A 20,514-nucleotide genomic window follows, 5' to 3' on the forward strand; every position below is an offset into this window, starting at 1 on the left:
TGGCCATGGTAACTTCAGGGTTCTAGCAAGAAATATTTATCACCCCAGTGCTAATGCTAATGCTAATTAGTAAGCTAATACTAACCACTAAATGCCGCTCCAACTTGTTAATTGAATGATGGGGCCTAAGATGTAACTGGAAAGCAGTAATCAGTCATGTTTGTTCTGTTTGTCTTCTTGGATGGGTGTTCTGTTAACTGTAATTTCCCCATTGTGGGATCAATAAAGTATCATCATCATCATGGTCAGTTTTTTTGGACGTGTAGTTACATTTCTCGAGGTGCATGTCAGGTTTGGTTCAGAGAGGATTTTCAGTTATGCGCAAAGGACCTCTAAAGAACTCTAAATCAGGCCTTATTAGATCGATAGAATGATCATTTTTGCATATAATCCAGAAAAGTTACATATATACATCAAGCATTTAATGTGTCCCAGAGTGCCGTTTCCTTCCACTGTGTTTGCAAAATCACATAAAAATACATACACAACAAAAACATAATCCAGATTCCTCAGCTGCTAAAAGCAAATCCTGCATTTGAATATCAGCCACCACCTTGTGAGCATAAACTATCACGTTTTTAAATGCAACAATAGGAAGTGACATCATCTTGCTGGGAACTGTAGTATTTTATTCTTGAAGGCCTCTCATAGCTCTACTGGTGCTGAAAACTAATGTTTGACTATGGCTTTCTGAGTACAAGTAGGGCTGCAACTATCAATTATTTTAGTAATCAAGTATTCAATTGATTACTCCATCAATTAATCAAGTAATTGGATAAGAAATAATTTTTCATTTTAACAATTCATCAGCATATTTTAACTTCCGTACTGCAGATGTGAAACAAACAGGGTGGATGGAGCAGCTACAAAGTTCTCTGTTCTTCATGTTGCTGATCAGGTGGTTGATGAAAAACATTTTGACGGATCCCCTCTGTACTGAGGGGGGGCACCGAAAGATTGCTAGTGCTAATGGCAGCCCCCTTTCCCCAGTACACTGTGGTTATAGGTCTGTTCTGGTGGCTACAGCTGACGTAAAGAAAAAATAACAGCTGACATCCTCTGCACAACACGCGCACATTCAAACATGCACACTCACAGCACAGAGAAGTGGGGGCGTGGAAAAACATCTCAGCGATCCACTCGTGTTAAAAGGTCGTTTTTGTTTGTTTTTTGTTCTTTTATCAAATGACGGAAATCTGTTACAGCGATGGAGAACTAATGTGGAGGAAATGCTTACACGGAGACACCTGAGCTGCAGAGTTGAAACGAAACATCAAAGCAACAAATTTGTGTCGAGGATTTTTAATAATCAAATTGCGTTACTCCAAGAATCGTTGCGGCCCTAAAACTTGCATTAAATTTTTAGTTTGTGTATCTAAATACATGAAGGTTGGTATTTACCTTTCATGCTGGGATTTTTTTGTTGAATCGGAAGCCTGAAATTTTCCTTTGATCTTCATTTTCCCTCTTACTTCTCTTCGTGTTCACGCCGGTTGTTATTGCGATTTATGCAGCACACGCGTGACCATAGTGAGATCAAACGTACACATTGTGAATGAAACTGTCCGTGCTCTGTGGTAGATTGCAAACTGCGGTGAAATGATAAGGCATAAGCAGCGATAATAGCAGCGCCCTAGCCGGGGCGGAGTCTGCGAGGTGCGCTCCTTTGAGAGGCAGAGGAGCGCAATCTTTGTTGGATTTGAATCAGTACGTTTTGCATCCAATAAAAGCAAAGATGTTAACAAATAAATTAGACAGTAATCTGGCAATTTAGTGATATTTCCAGAGCTGTGGTCTTGACTGGTCTTGAAATAAAATCCCGAGTCCGCAAGGTCCGAGTCCATGACAAGACCGAGACCATCAAAAAGCGGTCTCGAGACCAAGACCTTTCTCGAGTACTACAACACTACTTGGGAGTCAGGACAGTAAACTGATCCAGCCTCCTCAATTCAACCACAGTCTGAAGCACTTATCTGAACTCAGACTCTCTTCCTGTTATTCAGTCAGGATGTCTCAGTGTCTCAGACCGAATGTCTGAAAACACACACACACACACACACACACACACACACACACTTTGTGGAACTCTGTAAGAAGCAGGATGTCTGAGCCGTCAGACTGAGCAGTTCCTTTTCCTCTACAGAGGCTGGTTCAGAGTTCATTGGGAGATTCGGAGCCTCAGTACTCCACAGTCACTGCTTTGGTCTTGAGATATTCCAAGAGAGCATCCTCTCCTGTGGATGCAAAAGAGAGCTTGTAAAAGTCTGTGAGCAACACTGCAAAAGAACTCCTAGTAAAAACAACACAAGATAATCAGATGTTATAACAACATAACTACTTAAAAAAAGTACATGAGTAGGCTGAGCAAAAACAACTTAATAAGCCTGACCACTGCAAAAACGACCTGTCATTAAAACTGAAAGGGTCCAATTTATGTCTGCTAGCAACATGTAAGCAGTCAGAATTAAAAGAGCCTGCCCTACTCTAATGGCCACAATCTTATTTTTACATTTTCTGTCAAAATATCTATAAAATTCCAAATTTCTATTCACCGAGGTCTTTGCCGAAGCCTGATTGCTTGAAGCCCCCAAAAGGTGAAGCAACATCGGTCTTGTTGTAGGTGTTCACAAACACGGTTCCAGCCTCCAGCCGCTCACTCACATACATGGCCTTGCTAATGTCGCGGGTGAATACGCCCGAAGCCAGGCCGTACTCTGTGTCATTGGCTCTCTGCAGCACACCGTCCACATCTCTGGAGGTTGGAGGAAAAGAGCAGAGTGAGGATATGAACTATTGATTGGTAGCTCTACAGTAAGATGCCCATTACCCATGACTTACCCATCTTTGAATTTGGACACCACCATGACGGGGCCAAAGGACTCCTCTTTGGCGATGAACATGTGGTCCTCCACATCAGTGAACACAGTGGGCTCCATGAAGAAACCTGATGGAAGACAGAATAATTATGCTCAAGAGGTTTCAGTTGAATCAAAAGGTCAAGTCATCATACTGTACACTGAAACAGTATTTACATGTTCTGAATGTACTATGTAAAAAACCTAGTAATTATACATCATGTACAGTACTGTGCAAAAGTTTTGAGTCAGCCCTTATTTCTCTATATTTTGCTTCCAGGGAGCCAGACTTGTAAAGAAAAATTTTAAAGTGGTCTCAGAAACTACTTCTCCAGGCTTTCTATTCAATTCAATTCAATTTTATTTATATAGCGCCAAATCACAACAAACTGTCGCCTCAAGGTGCTTTCTTTGGGCATTAGTACCATCAGATTCTGATCCACCATGCAATACCAGCTGGAAAGAGCCTGATGACCAGCGTAGCAGCTGTTTAGCCTCAGGAGACCTGGTGTGTGTTCTACCTGGTCTGTCGACCTGTTTGCCTCCGTACACCAGTGTGGCTCCCTCCTTCACCCCAATCTCGCAATACTCCAGCAGCTTGTCTAAGTGGGCTTTGTGGTTCTGTGGGCCATGGTCTGTGGAGCGATCCAGAGGGTCCCCGATCTTCATCTTTTTGAGCTCCTCCACCTTACAAGGAAAGGGTAGAAATATAGAAAGTTGGTTTTGTTTCTTGAACTGACACTTCCAAATTGCATCATGAGAAGCAGATCAAAGAGACTAAATGAAGTATCCTTTTTTTCATTTGAAAGCATGCAGTCTCTCGTTGCTAGAGCATGGTCACGCTGGTGTTTTGGGACTCACCACTCGGCTGATGAACTCATCATGTATGGACTCCTCCACAAAGAGACGGCCAGCAGCGATGCAGTTCTCACCCTTGTTGAAATACACAGAGCTCATGCCCTGTGAACACACAAACATACACATACAGAACTAACAATGTGTAACATTCACACTTGGTGGCAGTTTCAGGGTCTCATCAGAACCTCCATTCTCAGGAATCTCAGGTTAAAAATAAACCTTATGGAACACAATTATCTCATAATATTGTATATTCACAGCTCATAGTCTACAAAATGGTTCCCTGAGTGTTGCTCCCTCACCATGCGGACAGCCTTATCCATGTCACAGTCACCGAAGATGATGAGCGGTGATTTCCCTCCGAGCTCCAGAGAAACCTTCTTCAGATTACTGAGCGCACAGCTGCAAGGCAGAGTATAAAGGATCATGCAGCAATAATCTGTAGCCAGTAACCAAAGAGCTCATCAGGTCTTACCTCTTCATGATTTGTTTGCCGATTGGAGTGGAGCCGGTGAAGCCCAGCTTGCGGATGTCTGGGTGCTCGGACAGACGCTGTCCAACCATGCCACCTGGAGGAGATGAAGAAGGTCAAGAAACAGATTGTAGGTAGGATGACACAATCTTCCACATATGCTGCAGTGTAGAATTCACACTAAAAATTTCTCAGCACGTGTTGTGTCAACAACTATTTCCAACTTTAGAGTCAGAAACTCCAATCAGGTTGAAGGACAAACAAAAAATACTAGTTTTTTTAATGTCTGTTTTCATTACAATTTTACCTCTCTGGGCTACTACAATGATGCAGATGACACCCAGAGAGAAGGGACTGAAGTGCTCACAGTCTACAAACTATATAATCTTTGAGAACTTTTTTCGTATAAAGAAACAATCAAGGTGGGGAGTCATTGGCCTACAGTTTAATATTTTATTGGCACTGCTCAAAACACAAAAGGCAAAAGTCACAAGTGCAAGGAATAAGAAAAAAGGGCCTTTTAAAGTGTTCATTACCAGAGCCTGGCAAAATATTGATGACTCCTTTTGGGATGCCAGCTTTCACTGAAAGCTCAGCAAACTTTAGTGCTGTCAGTGGAGTGACCTGTAAATATTAAAATTAATAATTAAAACACATAAACCAGACTGGCCCAGCATCTGCTCACCTGGAATAAATGAAACTATATGTTGAACAATGTGCTCACCTGTGCAGGTTTAAGAACCAGTGTGTTTCCAGCTGCCAGGCAGGCTGCACTCTTCCATGCCAGCATCATGAGAGGGTAGTTCCACGGAATAATTATAGCACACACACTGCGACCAGAAAATGCTCTTCAGTCAGTAAAATATACAGAAAAACATATATTCTATAAATATAGCTGAGGATAATTAGGTTCAGACAACTTGTTAAATCCAAAACGAGGAATTTAGTAAATGCAGAATTTTTACCCCAGAGGTTCTTTCTTAGTGAAGGTCAGGTTGCGGTTGGGCCTGGCTTGGTTGATGGGGATCGTCTTGCCCTGCAGAAAATGAGAGGCAACAGGGTGTATTAAAATCAAGTGGAGAACATTTACAGCAACTTAGGCTGTGAGCCACTAACAAAGATATATTGTGTAACCTCAGCCTACCTGGATCTTGTCACACCAGCCAGCAAAGTAGCGGAAGGTTTGGATGGACATGCCTACATGTGTCTTGAGGGCCAGCGTGTACACAGCACCTGAGTCAATGGACTCAATGGTGGCCAGCTCCTCCTGATGTTCCTCCATCAAGTCTGCAAGCCTGAAGGGAGGAGATCATAGGGGACAGATGTAAGCTTCATTTTAACTCGCAGCAGACATCACCCACTCGCTTCTGCCTTACAGCACTGAATCTATTCTTTGATCTAAATAGAGATAGTTTGACTCTGAAATACTATTATATATATTTGTGACCCAATGATGCATCTTATAAGACTGACAGTGGCTTTTTTTAAGAGGAAGCATGAAGTTTAGAGAAAGGCTTTACAATGGTGTTCAACAAAGTGGGTTTTCTCTTGGATTCCTTTTAGTTTATTGGAATATTAATTGTTAAATGTTCACATATCAATATCTAATCTTTTATTTATCTATCTCTGAAGCGATTTAAATGCAGGTAAATAACAAAAAGTGACCTTGTTTTACTCTAAACAAACAATATCAACAAAAATGCATAAATAAGCTAGGACACCCCACCCCCTAATAGCTGGTGTTGTCCCCTTTGGCTGAAATGACTTCAGTGAGACACTTCTTGTAGCCATCTACCAGCCATTGGTCTCAGGAAAGTTTGCCCCACTCCTCAGTGCAGAATTCTTTCAGCTTCAAGCTGTTTCTTGCATGTACAGCTCGTCACCCCACAGCATCTCAAAGGGATTCAGATCTGGGCTTTGACAGGACTCTCCATTTCTTGGTTTTCAGTGAGTCCTTGGTGGATTTACTGCTATATATATTTTTTTTTTTTACAGATGGTCTCAACATGTTCCTCAAGCACCCTGTGGTACATGGTAGGATTCATGGTGGATTCTATGAGGGTGAGCTGGCCTGGTCCTGCTGCAGCAGAACATCCCCAAACCATGACACTTCCACCTCCTTGCTTCACAGTTGGTTTGAGGTTCTTTTCCTGGAATGCTGGATTTGGTTTACACCAAACGTCCTCTGTTCTGGTGTCCAAATAATTCAATTTTAGACTCATCTGTCCAAAGAACATTATTCCAGAAGTCCTGGGTTTTGTCTGCATTCTCTCTGGCAAACTTCATGTTTCTCTTAAAGAGCAAAGCTTTAACATCCCATGCAAGTTCATCTCTTTCTGATTGTAGAGGCATGCACTTTGACATCAACAGTAGTAAGAGCCTGCTGTAGGTCCTGTGATGATATTTTAGGGTTTTTGGAGACTTCTTTTAGAATCTTGCGTTCTGCTCTCTGTGAACTTGCTTGGATGGCCAGACCTGGGCATGCTGTCAGTTTTTTTTTTAATGTATTCCACTTGTGGACTGTTTTACAGTGCAATGGCAGATTTCAAATTCTTTTGATATCTTTTCCCTTAGCAGACTGATAAGCTGCTATAGTCGTCTTTCTGAAGGCCTCAGACTGCTCTTTTGATCCTATCATGGTGTTCATGGTCGGGAGCACATCAAACTATAAATGTGAAGTTTAAATGGGGCAAGCCTCCTTCAAAATGCTCTTAATGTGCACCTGATGGAACACACCTGTGTGATTTTAAGTGGGAATAAATGTCCTGATTTACTGGACAATACTAAAATATTGCTTTTTGCCTTCAAGAATCATAGCAGGAAGGTTTTGAATATGTTTGATTGACAGCTGAGACATAAGCGGCCCTGAGACAAACAAGTTTCAAAGCAGCATTATTATTACAGCATTATTGTTAGTTCCTGCATATCCTGTAAACCAGTGATACTGTAGCAGCTGGCTTTTTTCTTGAGGATTTTTGTTGCAAAAATGATTTGAAAAAAACAAAACAAAGAAAAATGCATGCAGCTATAATGTGGTTATCCTACAGCGTGCTTTCAGCATTGACCAAGTGATTTTTCTGATCATGTAACCCCACTGTAATCCTCTAGATCAGGGGTTTTCAAAGTATGAAAGGGTGAGCCCCCCTCCAAGGAGCACAATGCCTGCTGCACCCCCCCCCCGATAATCAACCCACACACAAACAAATGCCACTACAAAACACCTTCTAATTGCTTTTATTTTAGAACCATCTTATCTTTTAAAATGATACTTTATCTGAATGAATTTTAACGCATGAACATTTTAAAACATTTAATCCCATTTTAATTATTTTATCAGGGCTTTTGTATGGCAAATACGCCCTTTTTTCATTTTTCTAATGATAAGAACAACCCCAAACTCATTTTTCAACCGTTTTCTCAAACAAACGTTACATCTGAGATTCTGAGTTTAATGTTTGAGATACCAACAGTGTTTTCACATCTTATTTGTCCATTCTTTCTCTCACATCAGTAGACAGCAAGCAGATAGCTTCTTTTCCCGGTTTATTTTTTCCCTCGCACCGCGCCTCCCCTAAAGTGCTCTGGCGCCCCCTAGGGGAGGCGCGCCTCACACTTTGAAAACCGCCGCTCTAGATGGAGGTACTCACCTGTAAAGGAGACTTCCTCTGTCTCTGGGGTTCATCTTGCCCCAGGGCCCATTTTCATAAGCTTCTTTGGCAGCAGCCACAGCCCTGTCCACATCACCCACTGAGGCGTAGGACACCTTGCAGATCACCTGGTTGAAGGTTGAGATTACCAAACATAGTCCGTTAAACTTGGAAAGTTTCTGTATACTGAGTATTGTATGAGTATGGTCATGTGACTCACAGATCCGTCAGTAGGACTGATGCTGTTGTAGGTCTTTCCATTTTCTGCATCCTCAAACTTGCCATTAATAAAACACTGACATGGCATTTTCACTGTCATGTTGTTGACATCTTTGGTTGCCTAGGTACAATAAAAAAAAAATTCCATTTGGATTTAAGTGACTGGATCTCACCTCTTGCTTGACTAACTCAGTTTTAGTTTGCAGTCAGACTCACATAATCAAAGACCAGCTCCTCCTCCTGATCCTCTCCTCTTAGCTTGCGGACAAACATCTGGATGAAGTCCTGGAACGTGGTGGCCATGTACACATCCTCGTTCTGCAGCTGGACACCAGGACACTTCTGCTTCACCTCCTCAACCAATCTGCAGACAGATATGACAGCTCTGCATCACACACTGCCTGTCTACAAGTTTACAGGCTACTATTTCAGTTTGGTGAACTCACATTCATGCTGAGACTTCTCGCCAACAACTAAAGGTGAGCCACACACATCTGGCTCCTTCAAATGTACAGTCTGGTGAAAGATGTGATGAACCAATCACCTCAGATTGAACTTTTCTGCTTTTGTATTATTTACATAAATGTGCCTGTTATTGCTGTATTGTTGACACTGAGATTATACACTGCTCAAAAAAATAAAGGAAACACTCAAATAACACATCCTAGATCTGAATGAATGAAATATTCTCATTGGCATGCAGCCTGGAGTAGCTAGGATTCAAACCGCTGACCTTCTGATCAGTAGGTGACCTGCTCTACCTCCTGAGCTACAGAGAAATGCTAAAATTAAATATAAACCATTGAGAATGCTGTCCTTTCCTGTGGTTGGAATTATTATGGTAAGAACTAAATCGTCTGAGATTTTCAGTAGATACACCTTAGCTATCAATTTTTAAATTCTAGGTGAAATCATTCTTGACTTATCATGTTCACAAAGTTGAAAATTGGCTGCCTGCCCACTGAGCAGGTGGTGACAATACCCCATCAGACTTTTTAGGCTGAGGGGTAAAAAAGGTTCTTAGTTACAGTCTGTGTTCAGAATATCAAAATCTAAGAACCATGGATGGTATGGACAGTTTCTTTTTGTTCAGAATTTGAGCCCCTAAGAGTCAAGATTTAAGGAGTGCTACCTTCAAACTCGTTTTCAAAGACATTACATGGTTATACATGCTGGTAAATGGTTGCACCTCTGGTTTACAAGAAGAGGTTAAACCTTTCTGACCAATCACTCCACTGATCTGTCTCCCTCACCTGACCACATCCATGGAGGCAGCTCCAGACTTGAAGAAGTCTGTGGTGTCGTCAATGGCTGGGACGTTGCTGAGGATGCTCTTCCAGATGTTCTATAATTAAAAAACAAAAACAAAACTATGCTGATTCTCTTCTTTTAAGTCATTTGCAGTCTATTGAGAAACAAAGTTAAAAAGAATCCAGTAACACAGAATTTCACTTGCCCTGATCTCCTCTGCCATCTTCTTCTCATCATCGGTGAGCTCCACACTGACACTTTCTCCAGAAGAGAAATATTTGGAAGCGGCAATCATCTTCCCATCTTCAAACTGCAGGTTCTTCACCAGGAGCTGTGTCCCAGACAGCGCAGAGATAAAATATATAATCGGCCATGCTGACACATGTGTTTGAGTAACTCAGCAGTTAAAGCTACTGCATCTGGAGTCCACTCACAGCTTTCCCGTCAGTTCCATATAGGACGAGCCCGCTTTTGGTGATGAGACCAGGCTGAGAAGCCCCCTCAATCTCCAGTGGCTGACCCTCTGGTACAGACCCCCCCAACATGGAGGAGCCATAAAGGATCACAGACTGATGAAAGACACAGAGAAGATTTTAACAGGGATGCAGAATGTACTCGTAGTGATAACACGTCTCAGTTTCTGTCAAAGGTGAAAAACTGAGCTGGCAGCACTCAGAAGTAACATACGGTGTTTCCTTAGTTTAGTTAGTACAAAAAACTATTTATGATTCTACACTCTGTTTTTTCACGTAGAGCCACAGACTGATTCTGCTTTACTTCTCAAGTGCTATAATAACATTACCTGGTGATGGAACTGCATCTGTTATTGCATAAAATTAAGGTTTCTTCCTTCCTTTTTTATTTACTTATTAAAAAAACAACACAAAAGAAATATAGCAAGAGTACCTTGCTATTTTTCTTTTGTGTTTATTTTTTAATTCTTTTCATCTATGACTAAAAACACTAATTCCATGCAAAGTAAGAAACATTTTTAAAAGGACTATAAAAAGAAAATCTGTCTTAATGCTTTATTTTATAATATCACATTGGGAAATGGGAAGATTTGTAACCCTACGTGCAAATACTTCCAGTAGCCAAAAATATCAGGATCAGTATCTGCCTTTGAAAATCAGTCTGACCTTGCAGCAGACGCCTGCTGTGTGTATTTTCTTTGCTCGGTCTTTCTAGGAAACACACCTGACCATCAATGACAGTCCAAGCACCAGGCACTTTGTCATGGCCACGGATCCAGTTGTGGATGGCCTCAGCTGGCTGGGCCAGGTCCACCTGTGGGGGGAAATAAAAAGGAGGCAGTTTCAGCAGTGCCCTACATTTCTGAGAAAGAAGGAAACTCAGCTGTCGGCCTTCAGTTCAGCAACATGTGGAAAAATGATGCTAGAAAATGAGACTGCTCCAAGAATAGCACATTTGGACTTGCTGCCAGCAAACATGGCTCCATGTGACAAATCATAAAATAACTCAGATCAGCTCCACCGCGCTCTTTCTCCTTATAGGTAGAACCACCACAGGCCAGTGACAGTCACTCACTTGCTGAGCTACATACTGAGCGAACAGTAAATTTCTATGTCGCTCAGTGAATGAGGGTGTTATTACACTGAGACTACAGAGTACAAGCTGAGCATTTGTCTTTAAAAACAGGGGGTAACTTGGGCCTTGGTGGTATAAATTACAATCTCTATCAGTGTTGCATGGACACTATTATGAAGGATAAACAACCTGACTCATATAGTTGTGGTCAGAAGTTTACAAACACTCATCATTCAAATACAATGAATCATCATTTTGGACTTTTAATGCTCTTTTTTCCAGGGTGGGATAACTGTACAGCATACATCTGTAATGACTTTAAAAAGAAGAATTAGGTGCACAAGTTTGATTTATTTTGGATTGTCTCTAATCCACACAGGGTCAAAACTATACATACAGGCTCAATTATTATCATACAGCCCCACTAATATTTAGTTAAATCTCCATTAGCATATTGCACCTCAACCAGATGCTTTTGGTAGCCATCAACAAGCTTCTGGCATAATTCTGGCTGGATATTTGACCACTCATCATAGCAGAATTGGTATAGTTAATTTAAATAGGTGGGATTCCTTATTCCTGCCATGGACCCAGGTTTGTGAGCATAGTCCACGAATTTTCAATAAGGTTGAAGTTGGGGCTTTGAGAAGGCCATTTTGAAAGTTTATTCTTAAATCTGTTTTTATGTGTGTTTGGGATCATTACTCAGTTGTGTCCAAGATTCAACCATCCAGCTGTTGATCTGAAGTAAAGCTGAAGAATTTGGGGGTAGCCCTCCTTCTTCATTATCCCATCCATTTTGTGCAATCTACCAGTACTGCTGACAGCAAAACAGCCCCAGAGAATGATGCTACCATCACCATGCTTGACAGCTGGTACAATTTTCTCAGGTTTGAAACCCTCACCTTTAGTCCTCCAAACATACCTCTTCTCACTTTTCTCCACAAGGCATTTGGCTAATCCACATGTGCAGCTGCAAATTTCAGTCAAGCTGGAAATTGGTCAGCACCTTCTTAGTCCATGCTGATGTAAAACCTGTCTGATGTAAAACTTGTTTGTCTGGTATCTGGTTCCTGAAAAACCTAACCAATTTCCTCTCACCTGAGGCTGACACTTTGGGGCTTCTTCCAGACTTTGGCAAAGTGATGACACATCAAAATAACTCGTGCTTATGTACGAGAGTTTGAAGTGATGATCTGAGTATTGGTCAATCCAGTGAGTGCTGACAAACAAATCCTTTTTATGCAGGGAAAGAGAAACTACCAGTTGTGGTCAATCATGATCATTAACAAGAAGAATTTGGCCTTATCAAGTTAAAAGACACTGCAGAACCTTCAGCATCAGCATTAAAAGATTTAAGTGAATGTATTGTGCTTAACAAATTTATTAAACCACTACCCAAATGTAAGGTTTATGCCATAACTGCCAGAAATTAACAGTAAGGGTAATTACCAAAATCATAATGATACATAATGATTTTTATGTATCATTTTGTATGTATCATTAAAAGACCATTTTTACCATGACATTCATGCCCGTGATGAGTTTATGTACATTTCTGAGCACAGCTGTAAATTTCGAGGGTAACGTTCCAGAATTATTTTATTCCTTATTCCTAAGTTTTGAAAGTTCCCTAGAGACCAAATTTTATGCTCAAAAGATTTTAATGGACTGTTCAGAAATATTATCCAGTCCCTCACTTTGACCAGTTGGTACTCTAGACCCAACACATATTCATGATATGATACTGTGTCTAACTTCAGCCTGCTGATTAACAATACAACACTCACCTTGGAGTTGGATTTCTTCTGAATGCCTTCATAGCTTGCTCCTTCCTCTGGCTGGGGAATTCGAGGGGCTTTTCTATCAGCAATGAGCTGCACAGACTCCACCTGCACCAAGAAACCAAGAAACAGCACACGCATGACAGCTTAATCTTTCAGCTGAAGCACAGAAAGAACCAGGGCTGATGGGGTAGTATAATGTAGGTTTTCTATTCAATAGATGGTACAATCCAAATTACACTTCTTGTGTAATTAAAAGGACTAGTTCTTCTTGTAATACTGAATTCCATGTGGTTACCATAGCCTTGATGCCCTCTGGGAAGAGAAAGCGGTTGTACAGTGTGTCCACAGTGTCATTGGGCTCAACGTCACATTCCCTCTGCAGCAGGATTGGTCCGGTATCCAGTCCATCGTCAGCCCAGAACACTGTGAAGCCAGCTTTCTTATCGCCATGGATCAGAGTCCTGGTGACATATAAAAGGGAAACAGCTAGAGCTGCAGGCCATAATTACATCAGTTAATGAAACCAGAAAAAACGCCACATTCAGGGACTACCTTGAGGGCTGTGTCAGCAAACAGTTAAATGGATAATCCTGGTCCAGGACTGCCGAGAAGCTCTAGTGATCTTCACAGGGAAGAAAGCAAGAATGCCTGGTGTGGAGCCAGAGGCTATTATAAATGGGGTCGGGGGACCTCGTGTCCTTGAAGTGATTGGTTTGTCTTAGGCAGACATAGTGATAGTGGAGCTTCCGTGATTGGTCATGCCAGAAGGTGCTTCCCATAGTGAGATACTGAGTGAGGTTTGAAAGAGAACCAATAGCTAAGAACAGAATGAGATAAAGAAATGATACAAGGAGAAAGTATGGCAATAAACCCTTGTTAAGGTTGCAAGGGAAACAAGCTTCCTATTGAGGCAGCTCAATGCACTGACTGTGACATGTTTGGCATGCCATAAAGATTCCACATGGAGGCAAATTTGTCTGATCATCTGGGATTCTCTCACTGTTTTGGTTTCATTATTTTTGAGCGGATCTATAAACTGGCTCATGCTCAGTCTGATCCATCAGAGACGTTAGAAACGACAGTCTCCTCACTGGAAGAAAGTTCAACAGAAATGTATTTTCCATAATGCCAAAGAGGATGTTTTTTTTATGAAACACCAACAGCCAAACCAGGAAACATGCCAACTGTGCTGTTGCACTGGTACAGATACATGCACAGTGAAATAACTACCTGCCCAGTGGTCTCACCAAGATGGCTGATGGGTTACAAGTCCTGCCACTTTAAGTGAGCCATATATATATATATATATATATATATATATGGCTCCTGTAAATAACCCTCTGAAGCTGCAGGCATTTAAAGAAACTCAGAGGAAAGACATCTGAAAGCAATACATAACTTAAGCTCCTGTTAGCATGCTGTCACGCTAGCATTACATTATGGTGAGTCTCATTAATAACCTTTCACAGACAGGTCTGTGGACATGCCTCTGGCAAGTTGTAAATTGTGTGTCTCTGTGATCTTTTGGAGATAGAAAGGGTGGGGAACCAACAGACTAGCAAGTAGAGGAGATAAGAAAACCAGGCTGCCAAGAATTTGGGGTCAAACAAAGCTGGTTTAAACCTACTGGACACCAGAGAGGACAGAGCAATTACTTCATTACGTTGTGTTGTTATGAAGAGCAGGACAGAAACCTCTGGAAGCTAGCTTATTAACTTTTTAATGAGAGAATTACATGTAACATCAGCACATTTGCTTACTTTTGGGATTTAAATTTAAACTAATACATTAGCCTATGCAGCGGTTTTTATTACAGATCAATGAACTTTTTGTTGTTTGAGAAACAATGCTGTACTTTACATTTCAGAAACAGAGTCTTTTGCTTTGGATGATTTTTGGCTTGGTTGATTTATGCATTTTTATTTTATATAATTTCACTTTCATTTTAAGCTTTTTCTTGCACACCACTTGTTGAACTTACAATAGTAATTTCTGGAAATAGTCCCCTTCCTCTTTGTGTTTTAACCCCTTTGTTTCATCACTCATTTGTAGCTTCTTATTGCCACCCACTGATTACATCTATCTCTGCATACTTTCTCCTTTCTGCAAATTCTTTTCTTTACACAAATGGCCCTCCCTGCCATTGATAACCACATGCATCACACCATTAGGCGCTCTACCACAGCAGACTTTGAAACACATCCTAAAGGATCTTAGAAGCCTGTTTGTAAAATCTTGCTGTCTTATGATAGCAAGACTTTAAAAGCAAAATAAATCAGGGCTAAGTTAGAAAAAAGTTATTTGAGAAAGCATGATTTTTTTTTTACATGTAACTGCTTTGTTAAATAAATGGAAAAATTCAAGTGAACAGTGTCATCATTGAGTGGAGGGGCCTGCTTTACCTTTGCAAGTGATTACCTTCAGAAAATATGTCTAAACATTTGCTCCCACGGCTCCCTTCCTCCACACCATGAAATAGTAGAACAATATAATAATCTCCATGTGGTATGGCACATCCCAGGCTGTTAAAATGAACTTGTTTTGAACCCCACTTCCCTGCCCTTCTCTCTCACCAATTGATGGCTGAGGCTCCTCTGTGCAGGGGCAGGATGGAGGGGTGGTAGATGATGGAGCCATGCTTTGGGTGGTCGATAACGTTCATGGGGATGAACTGTGAGCAGAAGGGCATGACATTGAGCTCGGCACCCACCGCCTTGTAGGCGTCCACCACTTCTGGGATGGGCTTCCCCTTGACCCGCCACCGTGGGAACTTGAACACAGGTGTCCCATCTTTCTCTGCTGCCATGGCTAGAAGGGAAGAGGACACTTCAGGTGTGCAGTTTTGATAGCTACTGTAAGGCCTTGTGGAAGCCCTGAGTAAAATCACAAGTTAAATTCTGTAAATTCAGATAACACAAAGACTACAATTAAAAACAGATATGATATGGATTCGGTCAGACAAAGAATGTGTTGTTGTTGTCGATGAGCTGTTGTGGACATGGGTTCCAAAGTGGCTTGCAGTAATGCAGCTACAGTGGCAGACAGAGGCTACGTGCACTCTGTGAGATTTTGATGCACAGAAGTGTATCAGCTACTCTGTAGGGACTGTGACTGTACATGAGCTTGAATGTGTGACCTAAACTAACACTGTGCTTGCAAATTAAAGTCCACTGAGCTCGAACTAAACAGCTTAGAATAAGTGAAGAAGATAAAAAATGTAATGATATAACGATGTTAATGTCAATAAATAATATATACTTTCAACCTATTTTAAACAGTGACCAACCACATATTTTAATGGTGACCTTCTTTTAAATATAAGCTTTTTGTACCTCTGGTCTTTGATAAATAAAATAAAGAGAGATGGGAAGTGATGTGGAACAAATGCCCCTGACTGGGGGCCATTGTGGAAAATTGTGGTGGTTCATGGTTGGTGTCTTGGAGTCTTTAAAGATTAGGATTAAAAATAATTGGCACCATGTAACAGAGAAACTGCTTCTAGATGATGATGATGATGACCATATTGGGCATTGTTATACAGCGCTTTTTTATTGCTTATTCTTCAACATGCACGCTGTTATAGATCGTGGGCCTGTATGACCTTCCCTTTGGATGGTGGAAACCAACTGCTTACAGTTACTGTTTGAGCAAAGAAATGTCTTTGGCATATGCATCTAACTTAATACGTTTATGGCCCTTCAGTTTGAGAGACTTAAATTTGCATTTGTGAATGCATTATGCAGACAAAAACAAGTCATCTTCAGGCATATGGGGCCAATGAGGGTCAGGTCCTTCTGGGCTTTTGCCAACTGTGTCCAGTTGTTAATCTAGCATTGGCTACGGTAAGATAACATTAACTGAAATGTGCTTTACAATATGAAAAACAACTTGTGGAGACCTGAAAGCTGCCTGTGAAGGGTAATATATAAAAATTCACTTTACATTGTTAAAAGATGCAATAAACTGGTAAGCAAGGATGTTATATGAAACTCTTTGTGTGGCTATGTGTGTAGATGGTTCACGACAAGTGACTGAACAGTAACATCCAGAAGAGAGCTCTTCAGATTTTCACTTTGTTAGCACTGCAGAATGTGAATGCAGCAATGCTTGGTCACATTTCATCGCCCTGTCTCAGTTAGTTCAACATGAGTCAGATAAGATTAGATTGACTCTTATCCACAGTAGTAAAAACCAGGACTATATGAACACACACAGTCTGTAATAAGCCTGACACAATACACCAGCTTTCTCCAGCTCAGTCCTACAGCTGTCTCGCAATTCAACAACATGACACTGATGCTGCAGGATGACAACACTGACCCCACAAACTCTTATGAAAACTACTATGCAGTACCAAACAAAAGTTTGGACAACTTTTGATTGGTACTGTATAAACGGTGGGGTCAGGCAGTGTAGGAATCTGTTCAAGGCTAGAGATCATAAAAGAACAATGAAGTTTTAGAAGATAGAAAGCTGAGGAGCAGAAGCCAGGAGGCAGCTGATGATGCTTCCTGATAAGATTGCATCACACCAAAGTGCACCCTCCCTGTTGCAGATTTTTCACCTCCGAGCTGCATCTCTGGGCCACACAGGGCCTCTCCTCACACAGACAATGGAGCCACTATCCCACAACTAACACAGGATAAAAGCCTGTCTTTGTCCAGGAGCACTGTAGTCAACATGCATCTACCTCAGCTGCAGCACAGGCCGCTGGTGACCCAGACTTAATACCAGGGACACCTACAGGCTGTTATTAGTTTTGTACAAATTAGATTTTTAATCTCTCGTATTTTATATATGATGTCACAGCAGACACAGTCACAGTAAGACTAAAGTTTAAAAAGTAGCACTGTAATCTAGGTGTTGTACTGCTGCTCTGCCCTGAGAGGCCAGTATGTTTTTCTCTCTACTACAAAACTATACAACATTTTTCTGTTGTTCTCTGCTCTTTAATTTGAATTATAGTTTAGTTTTCAAGTTCTTTTTGAGTATTTATTTTAGCAACTGAAGTAGTAGTCACACACTCCAAATACATCGCTATTAAGGAATAGTAGCCAGGGGGTCTGGAGCGTCTCCCAGCTGTCACAGACCTAACAGGTAACTTACCCAGGGGGTCAGCCTTGCCATCCTTGTCAGGGACTGTGAACACGCCCACCACCTTGTGGCCCTGCTTCCTCAGATTCCTGTAGACCTCCTGGCCAAACAGGCTCTGGCCAATAATTGCTAGTTTTAACTTATTCTGGTAATAATGCTGTAAAAGGAGAAAACAACACACTAGTTTCAGCTTCACTCAGTGAATTTCAGATATATCTGAAATGCTGCAAATGCTCATACTAAATACTGCTTTCTTTCCCACTAGAAGAGGATTTTAAACAGTCTTTCCTGACTTCCCTACAGTTCAGCAGATGTTACACAACTTCTAATAAGCCTGATACTGAGGCAGTCTTTGCAGCAAGCAGAGGTAAAATATACAGTTGTTAAAGGGGCACTCCAGTGATTTTATACTGCACTACAGTACTGTCATTAAAACATTTGCAAACATAAATGAAAATACAGTGGTATGTGGTAAAAACAAGATCTGTCCAGTTCTAATGACCCTGAATGTGGTATGACCACCTTTATTCTTCAACACAGCCTGAATTCTCTCTGGCAAAGTTTCTTGTAATTTCTTTAAATATTCTTCGGGAACACTTCCAGGCTTCTTCAATGATATTCCAAAGCTTTTCTTTTTATGTGGGCTGCCTTTTGTTCCCTTCATTGTCAAGAAGAAGCCACATAGTTTCAGTAATGATGAGGCTCTGGTTCCACTGTGCGGTTTTCTATCCAGGTATGCTGTTACTCCATTTCCAGTGTGTTTGGGATCATGAAAAATGAAGCTGTTGCCAGTCATAATCTGATGGTACTTTTCTCCATTAATAATTTCATCAATTTTGATCCCCAACACCACTGGCTGAAATGCGGCCCCCGGCCATGACAGAGCCTCCACCATGTTTTTACAGATGACTGTAGACACTGCTGTACCTCTGCCCTGACCTCCTCTGTACATAGCAACAAAAATTTGAACCAAAAGTTTCAAATCTGGATTCATCACTTCTTGTGTAATTTGGCATACTTTTCTCCCTGTTTCCCTTCCTTAAGAATGGCTTCTTGACAGACACCCGTCCACTGAGACAATTTCTGATGAGGTTTCCACAAATAGTAGCTGAATCAATTGAAGTGGCCCTTCAATTGATGCACCTCTCAGGTTCCTGTGTTAGGTCCTGGATTTTTTTTTCCCATATTTCTTAAGAAAATAACTTTTGGATCCTGCTGATCTGCTGTTGTTTTTTTAGGCCTGTCAATTCTTCTTTTGTCCTCCACTTATTCAGATGGTGTGCAGTGTGTCCTGAATTTTTTTCAGGACACACTGCACACCATCCCGAGATGTTTTTGCAGTAGGCTTCTAGTCACAAAGCGCCTAAAGATACAATTAAAAACTGGTTCATTGCTAAGTTGTCTGTTATGTGTAGCAACAATAGTGGTTCACCCCTTGACTCAAGTGCTTTATTCATGCTTGACTGATTCATAGGTCAGTGTTATGTGGCTTAACAAACAAAACAACAGTCCTCTGAAAACTGTCAGCTACAATGACTGGATTGAAAATGAGTGAAAAAGCAGCCAATGTCCAGAGAAAACTTTGAAAGACTTTCACAAAGCCTGGAGTCCTACTGGTCAAGACCACGTTAACAAAAACATCTGAGTCCTTAGAAGCAAAATATAAAGAAATGAGGATTGGCTCAGGAGTTTTGCACAGTACTGTATATTAAATGTGGGGAAAAAAAAAGACAGATTCAGATGACCATCAAAAACTGTTGAAGCAAAAGCCAGGACATCCTGACTCCAAAAAATCCTTTTGGTTACATTTCCCATAACAAAACCTGGCAGCATTTCCTACCAGGGGAAATGTATGACATCACCAGGGTTATCTTCTTAGATAAGACAGAAATCATTATTCTTTGAACCCTTAGAATATTTTATTGTATATCCATTCATTGCATATGTAAAAAGTACTAAGCATAGAGCTCTGTTTGCCTTTCATGGGTCCTTAAATCACAACCACCATTTGTTTTACTGGCCTTTCACTCCGTTGTTGTCTAAAGGGAAAAGCTTTTGACTGACAAGGACCACAAACCTCATCCAAGAGTGAGAAGTGCATGCCAAGAGCGTCCCCCGCATGTGGGAAGCAGGTTTCAGGTTTCCCATGCACATGTGAAAGGTCCTGTCCAGTGCACACTTGACAGTTCTAGCTGCCGAACAGCATATTGCAACGTGCATTAAAAACAGCTATGTACAGTAAGCTGATAAGCTGGTAACAGACTGGAGCCCATATGATGCTACCTCTTCCAGCCCTGAATGGTTGTAACTAAGTCAGTGCAGTCTCCTATGATGATGCAACTTCTCCAGATATTGTAAAGTAAAGGCTCCGTCCAGCGGGAGGAACAGAGAAGTAACGTGGCAAGCTGTGCGCCATCGTTTACTCTGAAAATACAGCAGCTGAGTGACTGATATTAGACCCGAGCCTGGCTCAGTCCTCATAAACCAAAGACGCCGCATGCATTCAGCATTTAACAGAGAAATTTTGAGAAATTATCTTCTCAAAATCAGGTGCAGCTTAAGCATCAAATCCTCTATTTATTTATTATTTGCACAGGCAAAAGCAACGTTACTCACAGACGAAGTGGAGAATTTCCTGAAGACTTGACTCGCCGTCCACAACATGATGGCGGTGTTTTGTATATATATTTATGTGTATTAAATGCAACAGAAATTCAAATAAATCCAGACGCTGCCTCAGGTATATGCGCTGCTGTCTTCACACACCGCCCCTTATGTGTGCG

The 20,514-nt window shown here is 41.2% G+C and overlaps 1 protein-coding gene across 1 annotated transcript; it reads right to left on the reverse strand.

Annotated features, from left to right (window-relative positions):
* Positions 1–1,809: 1,809 nt before the first annotated feature.
* On the reverse strand, positions 1,810–20,514 carry aldh1l2 (aldehyde dehydrogenase 1 family, member L2). Its single transcript, XM_030720020.1, has 23 exons — positions 20,348–20,514; positions 17,744–17,888; positions 15,211–15,445; positions 12,933–13,098; positions 12,641–12,742; positions 10,500–10,589; positions 9,737–9,871; positions 9,508–9,633; positions 9,305–9,396; positions 8,268–8,415; positions 8,053–8,172; positions 7,833–7,960; positions 5,330–5,480; positions 5,151–5,221; positions 4,910–5,015; positions 4,722–4,809; positions 4,189–4,282; positions 4,016–4,115; positions 3,717–3,815; positions 3,377–3,542; positions 2,839–2,944; positions 2,553–2,752; positions 1,810–2,234 (listed from the first exon to the last, which is right to left on the reverse strand). Exons 1-23 carry the CDS (start codon positions 20,393–20,395, stop codon positions 2,179–2,181), a joined length of 2,772 nt encoding a protein of 923 aa, XP_030575880.1. The 5' UTR covers positions 20,396–20,514; the 3' UTR covers positions 1,810–2,178.

The sequence above is a fragment of the Archocentrus centrarchus genome, chromosome 23, assembly GCF_007364275.1.
Source record: "Archocentrus centrarchus isolate MPI-CPG fArcCen1 chromosome 23, fArcCen1, whole genome shotgun sequence".
Taxonomy (NCBI): domain Eukaryota; kingdom Metazoa; phylum Chordata; class Actinopteri; order Cichliformes; family Cichlidae; genus Archocentrus; species Archocentrus centrarchus.

Coding starts and splice junctions, on each gene's coding strand:
- aldh1l2 (XM_030720020.1), bottom strand. CDS start 20,395: ATGTTGTGGACGGCGAGTCAAGTCTTCAGGAAATTCTCCACTTCGTCT. Junction 15,446..17,743: donor TGGCAAGGCTGACCCCCTGG/GTAAGTTACCTG, acceptor CTTCCCTTCTAG/CCATGGCAGCAGAGAAAGAT. Junction 4,810..4,909: donor TGGTTCTTAAACCTGCACAG/GTGAGCACATTG, acceptor TAATATTTACAG/GTCACTCCACTGACAGCACT.